General features: G+C 36.7%; 1 protein-coding gene across 3 annotated transcripts in view; it reads right to left on the reverse strand.

The window, feature by feature from the left end:
- The window catches only part of LOC127417556 (neuroligin-3-like), a 242,388-nt gene that overhangs the window by 134,195 nt on the left and 94,691 nt on the right, over positions 1 to 13,502 (reverse strand). For all 3 annotated transcript variants that reach the window (XM_051657557.1, XM_051657556.1, XM_051657555.1), the window contains one exon: positions 12,252 to 12,401. In XM_051657557.1, coding sequence (XP_051513517.1) covers positions 12,252 to 12,401 — 150 coding nt within the window. The remainder of the gene's footprint in view (positions 1 to 12,251; positions 12,402 to 13,502) is intronic.

Genomic DNA, 13,502 nt, shown 5'->3' on the forward strand with positions numbered 1-13,502 from the left:
CACAGTCTCATAAAAATCTTTATAATTTGTATGAGATGGCGAAATCGTAATATACTGTATGACTTGGCTGGTAAGAAAAGGTGCGACTATTATTCCCACAGACCAACAAATCAACAAAAATGATTTCAAATCCATATAATACAGGCATCAAATTTTAGCTAGCCTCCTCTCCAACACTTTATTTAAGATAAGGAATGTCAGTGAACACTCTTGGCTGCATATTCCATACTTTTTTATGTAATACAAATGACTGATATATGTCAATAACCTTTAATACGCTAACCTCAAATGTTTTCTTTCTTCTATGGTACACAAAAGTTATTTTCCTAATAAAATCATGGTTTAGGTTTAGGAAAGGGGTTAGACTTCATGGTTAGGTTTAGGTCTAGGTTAGGAGTTAAAAGTAGGAAAAAATATAATAACATCATTCGTTTGTTCGTTTATTTTCTCTATGAGAGTAAAAGTTGCACATATTTGTACCAGTCAACTCGTACGATTATGACATCTCATGTTTCATACCTGTGTGTATATACAGTGCCTTGCAAAAGTATTCAGACCTCTGACCAATTACAGGTGCATCTCAATAAATTAGAATGTCATGGAAAAGTTCATTTATTTCAGTAATTCAACTCAAATTGTGAAACTCGTGTATTAAATAAATTCAATGCACACAGACTGAAGTAGTTTAAGTCTTTGGTTCTTTTAATTGTGATGATTTTGGCTCACATTTAACAAAAACCCACCAATTCACTATCTCAACAAATTAGAATATGGTGACATGCCAATCAGCTAATCAACTCAAAACACCTGCAAAGGTTTCCTGAGCCTTCAAAATGGTCTCTCAGTTTGGTTCACTAGGCTACACAATCATGGGGAAGACTGCTGATCTGACAGTTGTCCAGAAGACAATCATTGACACCCTTCACAAGGAGGGTAAGCCACAAACATTCATTGCCAAAGAAGCTGGCTGTTCACAGAGTGCTGTATCCAAGCATGTTAACAGAAAGTTGAGTGGAAGGAAAAAGTGTGGAAGAAAAAGATGCAAAACCAACCGAGAGAACCGCAGCCTTATGAGAATTGTCAAGCAAAATCGATTCAAGAATTTGGGTGAACTTCACAAGGAATGGACTGAGGCTGGGGTCAAGGCATCAAGACCCACCACACACAGACATGTCAAGGAATTTGGCTACAGTTGTCGTATTCCTCTTGTTAAGCCACTCCTGAACCACAGACAACGTCAGAGTCGTCTTACCTGGGCTAAGGAGAAGAAGAACTGGACTGTTGCCCAGTGTTCCAAAGTCCTCTTTTCAGATGAGAGCAAGTTTTGTATTTCATTTGGAAACCAAGGTCCTAGAGTCTGGAGGAAGGGTGGAGAAGCTCATAGCCCAAGTTGCTTGAAGTCCAGTGTTAAGTTTCCACAGTCTGTGATATTTGGGGTGCAATGTCATCTGCTGGTGTTGGTCCATTGTGTTTTTTGAAAACCAAAGTCACTGCACCCGTTTACCAAGAAATTTTGGAGCACTTCATGCTTCCTTCTGCTGACCAGCTTTTTAAAGATGCTGATTTCATTTTCCAGCAGGATTTGGCACCTGCCCACACTGCCAAAAGCACCAAAAGTTGGTTAAATGACCATGGTGTTGGTGTGCTTGACTGGCCAGCAAACTCACCAGAACTGAACCCCATAGAGAATCTATGGGGTATTGTCAAGAGGAAAATGAGAAACAAGAGACCAAAAAATGCAGATGAGCTGAAGGCCACTGTCAAAGAAACCTGGGCTTCCATACCACCTCAGCAGTGCCACAAACTGATCACCTCCATGCCACGCCGAATTGAGGCAGTAATTAAAGCAAAAGGAGCCCCTACCAAGTATTGAGTACATATACAGTAAATGAACATACTTTCCAGAAGGCCAACAATTCACTAAAAATGTTTTTTTTTTTTATTGGTCTTATGATGTATTCTAATTTTTTGAGATAGTGAATTGGTGGGTTTTTGTTAAATGTGAGCCAAAATCATCACAATTAAAAGAACCAAAGACTTAAACTACTTCAGTCTGTGTGCATTGAATTTATTTAATACACAAGTTTCACAATTTGAGTTAAATTACTGAAATAAATGAACTTTTCCACGACATTCTAATTTATTGAGATGCACCTGTATCTCATTTTACTGAATTGCAAATGGTGCATTGAAATTTTATTCTGTTTGATATTTTATTTTAAAACACATGGAACTCAAAATCAATTATTGTTAGGTGACATTGGTTTAATGTTGGGGAAAAAAAAAAATATATATATATATATAAAAACTGAAATATCTTGCCTGCATAAGTATTCAACCCCTGTGCTGTGGAAGCTGCCAGGTTACACCGATGAAAGAAATTGCCATAACGAGGACACAGTTACTTTACCATTGGCATCCACCTGTGAATCATTACAGTTGCAATCACATTTTCTGGATAAAAACCCCATTGTTGAAGGATCATTGGTCAGGCTGTGAATCTGAAGGAAAACGAAGACCAAAAAGCATTCCACAGAAGTTAGAGATAAAATAATAAAAATGCATAGATTAGGGAAAGGGTACAAAATAATATCCAAATGTTTTGATATCCCAGCTGGATCAATAATCAGGAAGTGGAAGCTGCACCACACCACCCAGGCACTGCCAAGAAAAGGCTGCCCCTCAAAACTCAGTGCTCTAACAAAAAGGAGACTTGTGAGAGAAGCCACAGAGAGGCCAACAATCACTTTGAAGGAGCTACAGGAGTTCAGTGGCTGGGAGTGGAGTAATCGTGCTCCAGTCAACCATATCAAGAGCACTGCATAATCCTGGCCTGTATGGGAGGGTGGCAAGAAAGAAGCCATTACTCAAAAAGTACCATCTGAAAGCACATCTGGAGTTTGCCATGACTGCATGTGAGTGACCCAGCTGCGATGTGGGAGAAGGTTTTGTGGTCAGATGAGACCAAGATAGAGCTTTTTGGCCAAAACTCAAAGCGCTATGTGTGGTGCAAACGTAACACTTCCTACGCCTCAAGACACAACATCCCTACAGTGAAATATGGTGGTGGCAGCATCATGCTGTGGGGATGCTTCTCATCAGCAGGGACTGGGCATCTTGTTAGAATTGAAGGAAGGATGGATGGAGCAAAATATAGGGAAATACTGCAAGAGAACCTGCTTCAGTCCGCTAAAATACTGAAGCTTGGGAGGAAATTCACCTTTCAGCAGGACAATGATCCAAGCACAAGGCCAAAGCATCACTGGAGTGGCTCAAGAACAAAAAGATAAATGTCCTACAGTGTCTCAGTCAAAGTCCTGATCTCAATTCTATTGAGGATCTGTGGCACTATTTGAAAACTGCAGTCCACAAGCGTCACCCAACCAACCTGAACAACCTGGAGCAAATCTGCCAAGAAGAATGGGCCAAAATCACTTTGTCACTATGTGCAAAGCTGGTATATATGTACCACAAAAGACTTAAAGCAGTTATTGCAGCAAAAGGAGGCTCGACCAAATATTAATGTGTGGGGGTTGAATACTTATGCAAGCAAGATATTTCAGTTTTTTATTTTTCATAAAAATATTTCCCAACAATGTCACCTTACAATAATTGATTTTGAGTTTCAGTGTTTTAAAATAAAATATCAATCAGAATGAAATTTCAGTGTACCATTTGTAATTCTGTAATATGAGAGAATTGGTCAGGGGTCTGAATACTTTTGCAAGGCACTGTATATATATATATATATTAATTATGTTTTCATGTTGTATAAATTTTATTCTTTGCCTTTTTTTCTTTCTTTATGCTATTTTATTTTATAAAACTTGTTTTTATCCTTTGTCAAGTGCCCTGACAAGCTACATTTAAAAGTGTTATATAAACATAAAAGTTTTTATTATTTTTATTATAAGGTATATAAAGAAAGATGACTCAACATCTCTCCGAAGTGTCATATAGAAGTTCCACATGAAGTGCAATATCCCAATGACTAAAAATGATTTACTATAAAATCTGATAATTCCATAATTATTTCCATATATAATTTACACAAAATCATTTCCTGGTTCTAATGCATGAACGATATAGGATTTCACACCAAGTTCGGTCTTCCCATGTTATTTAATTCATCCTTTCCTATATCCCTCCCACTCTCAATGTGAGCGGCGCCGGTTTCTCTGAATTAGCTTTGCCTCTAATGCAACACCTAGGAAATTCAAACATCCTGTGACCGATTCTGACAGGTTTTTCATTCACAAGAGGCATAAACGCAGGTTGAGTAAATAATTACACCTACTCAGCAAAGCCTTTGCGTTCTTTTGTATCCATGCTTTAGAGTTCTCTTTTGTCAAGTCACAAAAATTAAGTGGATTGGATGCCCACCTCCGTTCTCATGGCTCCCTCCTTCACACCACTCTGCCGGTTCTCCAACTCCCACCTTCCTCATTCCATCCGGCACAATGTGGAGAATATTGCCTCCCACGTGCGTTAAGACCGCTGGCCTTGGTTCCTTCACTGGCCAAAGCATGATTAATCACTTGACAAGTAGAGTAGCAAGAGTTGGCCGGTGAGCCAATATAACTCTCTCAAGACAGATCATTTCTGACCCAAACACACCTGATGATGGACAAACCTTCCCTTCTCCTCAAAGAAGAAGACAAATGAGCCGAGCCGAGTGGAATATAGGAAGGAAAAGTTATGCTACAACGAGAGCTTTGAATCAAAATACTTATGGATCACAAGAAATATCACCAACAGAATGCAAACATGAAGCCTGGAACATGGTGAACTGAAAGCCAATTTTAAAAAGACATTTATACAAATATTTGCCTCTAGCTGACCAATCTGCTTCAGAGGGGGGCAAAACAAAAATCAATACTCATCTGGGTTGTTCCACCTCAGGAATACAGAGTCATCTGGATGTATGACTTCATACCAAACTCAACAATGTTTACAGAGGTCGATAGCACACATTCCAAAGCCAGTAGGGCTCTAGAGTCACTAGAGGAGGAAATCCTTTACCAAGTATTCATTTATACCTTAAGACAGGACCCTAACTCTACAAAAGCGACAACACAAGATTTAGAACTCTGCAAAATGTCACAACCTAACAGATGGATGCAACGTCTAGCCAAGAGGCACAAATTCTGGCCCCAAACCATCAATGTGAATCTTTTTTGAGGAATATTCCAGTTCTATACACATCATAAGCTCAATTAACACAGTATTCATAATGTTGATGACCACAAAAAATTATTTCGACTCATCGCTCCTTTTCTTAAAAAAAAAAAAAAAAAAAAAATCAAGGTTAGAGTGAGGCACTTACAATGGAAGTTAACGGGGTAAATTTTTTTTAGGTTTTAAAGACAGACGTGTGAAGCTTTTTAACGGTCATTTTAGGGGTTACGTGTTACCTCATCATGGCAACAAAGTTGTAAAATTGGATATAACTTCACACAGAAATGGTTAATAAGTGATTTGTTTTTCACACTAAAAATCCTATTAATCCACATATAGTTTATGTCTTGTGGCTATACTTTTAAACAGTGAGTATTTTACTCTATTGCATCATTACCGTGAATGTGAGTGGGCAGTCACTGTGCGCTTTGTTTGCCGCGATTCTCTGCATTTTCTTTAGGATCATGGATAGTGTACTTCTTTACCAGGAAATCAACTACTAAACATATATATTTTTTAATTTAGTTGAAATAACACAGAATGATGGCTTCAACGGGAGCATATAACACAGATTACCAAAACTAATCCTTTACAAAAAATCTAAACTAGCCACAAACTTGCCGCAGCTTGTTATTTTCACATGCAAATGAGCTTGTGATTCGCAGCAAATGTTTGCCAGAAGTTTGCAGCTCTTCACCGGTAGTGGTGAACCAATGGTCAATTTGCCGCAAGTTTGCCGCAAAGCTAATTTGCAGTGAACTCTCAATTTTTGTAAGGGCGGAGCTCACGGTAGGTCTTTAAAGGTTTACAAGTTATTGTTAAAAATCTATTCCCCTATGGAAAAAATATATGGGAGTTTTTACTTCCATATCCAGACTGTTGAAATCTACTGGAATCAATAGTGCATTGATGAGCATTTCAAATCAGTCACTTATGACATAGAAGGTAGCTGCCTATGTCTGCCAAAACATCTTTAGTGACAAGCCAGCTCTAAACTGTTAAAATAGGAATACTGATGGCTTGTGAGATCAAAAGTAAGTTTATTGTGACACGGTCTGTCTCACTTGTACTGTTGACAAATCTCTCAATTGAGGAAAACTAGGCCAGGAAGTACCCAAATGTCACAGCACTCAAATGACGCTTTGAAAGCAATCATCATACTAAAGATGAATCCCTCAAGCCCAGAGGTCAAGTTCAGATAAAGAGACTGTGGATATTTGGGGTTTCGCTGTAATTTATCTCCCCCACAAAAGGCCAAGAGGCATGAGCGCTCGAACCGGCAACCCCTAGAGGTAAATCAAAACTGCCTGAGGAAAACCGCAGACTCTTGGGAATGTTTGGAGCACAAAGTTTCTAACAAACTTGATGATTCTGAGGCGGCTCTTTACACAAACTTATGGAAAGACATTTGATGCAATTTGGAGAAGTTTGCAGAGTGTGCGAGAGAACTTGAAGACCTCAGAATTTTGCTTCTGGGCAGTTAACATTTATAACCAAGCCAAACATTTGAAGAATGTCTTAATTTATTTCAGCCTTTGGGCATTTAATTCTTCTAATTTGTCCTATAAATTGATTTCAGAGCATTTTTTTCCCAATTCATTCTCATTTCATTAGAAAAACTGTAATTTATTTCTATGTTTTTTCTAATTTAATCAGGTATCTATTTCTGGGCTCATGGCCTTTGTTATAAGACAAAACAGCTTTTCAATCTCTCCCATCATCTCTTCCATTTTTCGGCATGCATGGATAAAACAAGATAACTGATAAACATTTTAATCTTATCACTTTGCTTCTGAAATTTGCCTGAACACACAATGGCAGCAAGGTCATTTATAGGAAACTGTGCCATTTGTGTCACTATGACTTACTAATGATATAAACTAACAGGATGCAGAACTTAGTAACATTATATGATACATTTAACTTTGTTTAGTGTGCAATGCAACAGACATTTTTTAAATAAAACATTTTGAATGCAACAGGATTGGCATAAAACACGATATGAAATAGAAATTCCATGGGATATTAGTATATATTTGAATTATAATGTGATTTATTAAAAGCTTACTCAAACTGAGTGATATTACCAGAATTTACTTAAATAATAACAAAATGTAAATGAACACCAATCTGTGACAGGGCTGAACTAGTAATCTCTCCAAAATGTCTATGATGGTTACAGTCATAATAGTTTAGGCCTGAAGTGGGGTAATATGATTTCTTGAAAGTTCATAAACTTTTTAAATGAAATGATTAAAAAAAATCTTGCATGTTCAGGCACACATGGCACTGAGAATGACCTAGACAGTTTTGCTATAACATTTTCATCTATACATGAAATGTATCTTAAGCTCTTGACTCATTCACATGACATGCTGAACATGCAAGATTTTTATTTGAATGCTAAGAATGTTTCACAGTGACAAATCGGAAACCATTTGCAGTAATACACAGTTGTCATAGTGACATGGACAAATCTATGCTCCAATAACCAAAAGACTAAATGGTACATTTCTGAATGTGATTGTGTGACAGTGGCAGCCGGTCACAGAAGATCCATGCATGGAAATAATTTCTCCCGTGCCTTACGCAACCTTGACAAGCATGTACATGTACTCTTCTGGAGAGACGCTAAATTAGACTCTCATGTTGAAGAGAAAAACACATACTGTACATTGCAGAAGGATGTTTTTGCTACATGTCAATCCATACACGTGAGGTTCACAGCCATGTAAGCTGTCTAATGCAACAGCTCACATTGATTATCAACTGGCAACCCGACACAGTACTAAGGATGAGTCAAAAATATTGTGGTAAGCGCTAAAACACTTTTATTCTAGCTACCCTAATTTAATATATTCCGGGTCATATTTTCTTGTACCTTGCATAGTTTTGTTCAAGGCTTTTGAGCAAAAGTACATGTCACGCAACCTGTCCATGTTGGCATCTGCCTAATTTGACTAGCTTTTAACAAGTGACAGATGAATTTGAGTTTGTTTAGATGCACAGACGTCAAGGCGTCACAGACGATGGGATGTGTTCTCTCCTCCCTTTTAAAAGTTAATAAGCCTATTCATTTTTCAATCCTTACTATGCACAATTATATGGTTAGCTGCATTATATTATTTGATTTTGCCTGCTGTCCCATTTGACCCATTTTTGAGAACCATTGATAAAATGTAGACTAGATTCAGAGAGAATTGCAAGTGTAATGCAACTAAATTGCGTTTTCCAGTTTGCCTTGAGCTCTGGGATGAGACATTCATATCTAAAACAACTATAACCTACTTCATTCAAACTATAACCACTACAGGCCACTAAAAGAAAATTACAAACCCATTTTACTTCTGTAATGTAACGTATTTCTGAATAAAACAGAAAGCTCAGTGAGGCAGAAATGTAGGCCAGGATTTAACTTTATACATAGGTAACTGATTGGATTGTAATAAGTGGACAAGAATGGACAAGAATGGAGCCAGACCTGACAATTTTAGAGAGGTTACTTACAACAGTAGACTAAAACAATGGCCAAATAGCTATTTCACTATCGAATAACGTTAACCAATAGCCCGCATGGCCTCAGTGATGTCGGCAGTAAAGTCGTTTCAGAGGCGGGACAATATTATTACATTTTGATGAAAAATAATGAAGGCAAACATTTCTTTCTTTGGAATAATATGCACTGACTTTCCTATCTAAAATGATAATAATACACATAAATGGAGAGCGCTAGCACTGACTTACAGTTACCTTCTTTACATTTACATTTTTTGTATTATTCGAAGCACCAGTTGTGACTTGTGAAAGAAAATGTGACTTAAAATCTCTTCTAAATCACACTGGGGCAACAGCTGCACTGGCTTAACATGATAAAGGGCAAAGGTCCGTGGATTTTAAAAAGCGAGGTGGCTATTGTTAATATTTAATGCATGTGGAAACAGTACTTAAGTCTTCCCCATAGGAAATGGAATTTGACATGCTTGAGAGAGCCAGTGAGTAATTATATTTGTAAAGAGCAGAGATACAAGATACTCCCCCACCGACTGGGAGTCATTATGCACCATTAAAGGGTCCCACCTAGCCTGACCTATTCCAAACACACACACACTCAGACACATACACACTCCAATCAATGCTCAAACAAGACAGGATTGCTATAAACAAATTGTCTCTGGCCAAACTCTATCTCTGATCAAATCTGAGTGTCACTGTATTCATGTATCACATCATTCACAAGCAGCCAGGCGCCCAACAACAGCAGGAAAGACTCACAGGCAATCCGGCATTTGTAATTAAATATTAAACCTATAATGAGTTCTCAGTCATCTACATGGTGTGGAACTCACATGCGAAAGGCTCCAAATAGGGACCCTGGAAAGACAGGGTCCACACTTAGAGACAATAATTACCACATCCACAGGACAGGTGGTAGCGCTGCTGTGCGATGATAAAAACCCAGCGAGGCTTATTAAATAGCATTGTGCAAGATAGACCGTATAGTTCTAGGGCTGGGTATCGATACAGATTTCCGAATTCAATTCGGATTCATAAGCTCTCAGTTCGATTCTGATTCATTTGGGTATATTTCAGTTATAATGTCCATTTTGCTAACAAAGCAACTTGATGATTCTCAGTGAACAAGAAAAATTCAAGGATGAATATTAAGCAAACAGTGCTCTATGTTCTTAAAAGCAGTTTTAAGAATTCAAATAGCTTAACATTCAGAAATTGAAAAAGAAATAAATAATGTATCATAACATACATTGAAACTACTTAAATCACTGGCCTACACTGTATGATTATAATACATAAATACTTTTTAAAGCTACTAAAGTTATCCAGCCAAGAGCAGTGGGTGGTTTTCATATTTTATCATTATTGTTGTTATTGTATAGGCTATTAGACTGCAGCAGGCCTATTAGGCTGCATTTACACTTTGATACAAAGTAATTTTTATGTTCTCTTTAGAAATAAATGACAATGTGTTTCCATTGATACTTTACCAAGAAAGCATTTTTACAGAATTTTAAAATGTAATTTATTGTTTAGTACATGAGCCCCCTGTCAGCCAGTCAAACTGAAGAAATAAAAAGCAATCTTTTAAGATTTCAGTTATTAATGTATCTTTTCTCTTTACTCTCTTTGGACTGACAAAATTTAGACTTGTGAATAACGATTTCTGCCACACATAATTTTTTTTTATGTGCAGTAATCATTAATAAATAGTTCAAATAATCCATTCAAAATCCTCTTGCCTCAAAAATCTAAGGGGGCACGCGCTACCTTAGTCTGAATGGATATGACGCCTCTGCATTTAATTCTGCATTGTATATGGAACATACAGTCAAAGAAATGATTCTCTCTAAAAGGTATAATTATCTCAATAATTCTCTTCACACACCTTTAAGCTGCATAATTAAAAACAGAGTCATTTTTTTATATACTATTATTTAAATAGTTTTCTTGGATTGGAACTGATCTGTCTGCTCTGAATTTCAATTACGTCTGCAGCAGCGTTCACTATGCAAATGAGGGGTGCCCTGTGTTTTAATAAAGAGAAAAATGCAAAGTTCATTATGCTGCCTTTATTCATTGTGCAACCCACATTCAATTTCATAACAATTGAACTGAGCAATGTTTAACTAAATTAAATTAATAAAACATTTTTTTTTTTTTTTTTTTTTTAAAGATTACTCAGTTCAGTTTGATGGAATTTTGTTATAATGGAATTTTGTTATAAAACTTGAAATGCGTAAATCTTGAGTGTATACAGATTACATGATTAGTAATTTATACAGTGAAGTCCAAAAGTCTGAGACCATTTGTGAAAATATTTATATTTTGCATTTGTCTAATTTAATACTAATCCCCTCATTACCAATTATATTATCAGCATAAGAATTTGAGTGCAAAGTTGAACTGAAAAATGAACATTGTACTTTAATGTACTCCAAATCACTTTGGATAAAACATCTGCTAAATTATTTACTTGAAGCTCCTTCAGTAAAACAGTTTATTTATTTATTTATTTATTTATTTATTTTTATGTGATGCATTTGGATTCAGCATAACACATTCACTTTGAAAATGTACTTATAGTTCTTATTGGTCAAATTAAAACTAAAAGCATAATAACTGGATGACCGGACATTTTTCCAAACAGTTTTTAACAAGTAATCAACAAAACCCTGTGCAAGCCAAAAAAGCCAAACTAATTGACCTTTGGCAAGAGTTTGCACTGCTGTGAGCAATATTCTTTGATTAACTGTTCATAACAATAGCTTTCTTAAATGTGCCTCTACATCTCTACGTCAAATACTGCTTGTACTAGTTCAGCAAACAGCATTCAACCTAATCTTTAAAGCAAACATAAAAACAGAATAATGTGCACAGCACAAAGTTGCAGTACCCAGCCTGATGAGTTAGTGCTAGAAAGGCTTGTTATCTTTAGCACAAGGTCTCTAAGAAAATCCAAGTAATACCAGCTTCAGATGCTAACAGGTTAACATGTTTTCTTGCTTGTGCAATATGGTCATTTATGGTCATTAGCTTGTCAAGATGGTGGATCAGCTGGACTACCAGGTGATAGACCTGGTTTCAACCTGGTAAACCATCTTGGTCCTGCTGGTTATAGCTGGTAGACCGCCTTGGTTGAGCAACAAACCAGTTACTATGTTCCAAAAACTAGCTTGACTTCCTCAAAGGTGAAATGTGTAATTTTTCAGCCAAAATACCCTCTCTTATCCCAGCTTTATATGCAGTCAACTACAAGTAAATAATTTGTAGGTTGATTTCCCCAAAAAGTGCAAAAACTGTGACATTTTCAATACATTGAGCTGTTTGTTTGAGCATCCCGACCAGTCCGACTGGCTAAACCAATGTTGTTTGCCATTTGAGTATGGGATGAGACCATCTGTTTGTTTGACCAATGGCAAACATGAGTTGTTTTTATGATTCCATTTGGCGACGTTAATGTCGCAGAACTTACACACTTCACCTTTAAGTTTGTATGGGCTGTTTTATCCTACAGGGCTGCATCAACAAAAGACTATAAAATCAACAAAATTACTTACCTAAGACGCCAACTCGAAAGTTGAGAGTAATAACAATGACGTTTCCATAACTGGCCAGCACGCTTCCGTCGATCATGTTCCCAGTGCCCTCCATGTAGGATCCTCCGTGTATGTACACCATCACAGGTTTGGCTCCAGTGTCTCGTATGTCTGCAAGAGTGGCCACTGTTAAACTCTTGCTCCCCCACTGGCCCGTCAAAACAAGATTCCTGTCCTCCCAGATACCAGCTCAATTACTGTTTGAAATGTATCTCATATCAGTCGAGTCATTTGTCTCTTATAATGAATTGTATGCGCAAAACATATGAACAGATTAAGCCATATGGAAGATCAGAACCTAACCGGCTATTGCAGGCTGCTCTAACACACTTTAGTGGTCTAAATGATGAGATCATCTAAAATTGAATGGCTGTGTTAGACTTCACTGCCCAAGCATACAGCCATGGGAGGTTTAATCATTGGGGGGACAGCATTTCTGTATCTTAGAACCCAATTAACAATTGTGAAGGTATCTTAAAGGAACAGTTCCACTAAAATTGAAAATGTTCTCATTATTTATCCACCCCGTATTATTGGTTTTCTGCCATGAACAACAAAAAGAGATGCAAAGCAAAACATCCATGTTGCTTTTTACATGCAAAAAAAGAGGATGGTGATTTATACTCGCAAGGTCCTAAAAGGACAAAAAGCATCATAAAAGTTTCATAAAAAGTAGTCAATACCATAAAAGTAGCTAATATGATAAATTGCAAGTTTTCTGATCCTATACAATAGTTTTGGGTGAGAAAATCCTGAAAATGTAGTAGTTGAAAAGATTCTCTTCCACAATATGTTTTGCGTTTTCTGGCAAAACGGACCATGTTTTTTCTACAGTAACCATAGTTGAACTACTGTTTGGTATTTGTAGTAATACCATAGTAACCACAAAATTTTCCATAGTTTTACTACAGTAACCATATATTAACCATGAAATTCATAGTAAAACCATAGCAATAATACAGGAAAACCAAACTATAGTTATACAATTAATTTGGTTAATACAGTTTACTATAGTAAGACCACAGTTCATCTGTGGTACAACAAGTATGGTTTTTAAAACCATGGTTTCCACAATAAAATAAAATAAAAGAAATTAATTAATGTAAAAAAATAAATGAACCATGGCACATGTATCACAAATTAACCACGGTTTTACTATGGTAAAACCAACCATGTTTTTTGCAGAATGATTATGATTTTTATTGCCATAGT

Source organism: Myxocyprinus asiaticus, chromosome 27 (assembly GCF_019703515.2).
Source record: "Myxocyprinus asiaticus isolate MX2 ecotype Aquarium Trade chromosome 27, UBuf_Myxa_2, whole genome shotgun sequence".
NCBI lineage: Eukaryota > Metazoa > Chordata > Actinopteri > Cypriniformes > Catostomidae > Myxocyprinus > Myxocyprinus asiaticus.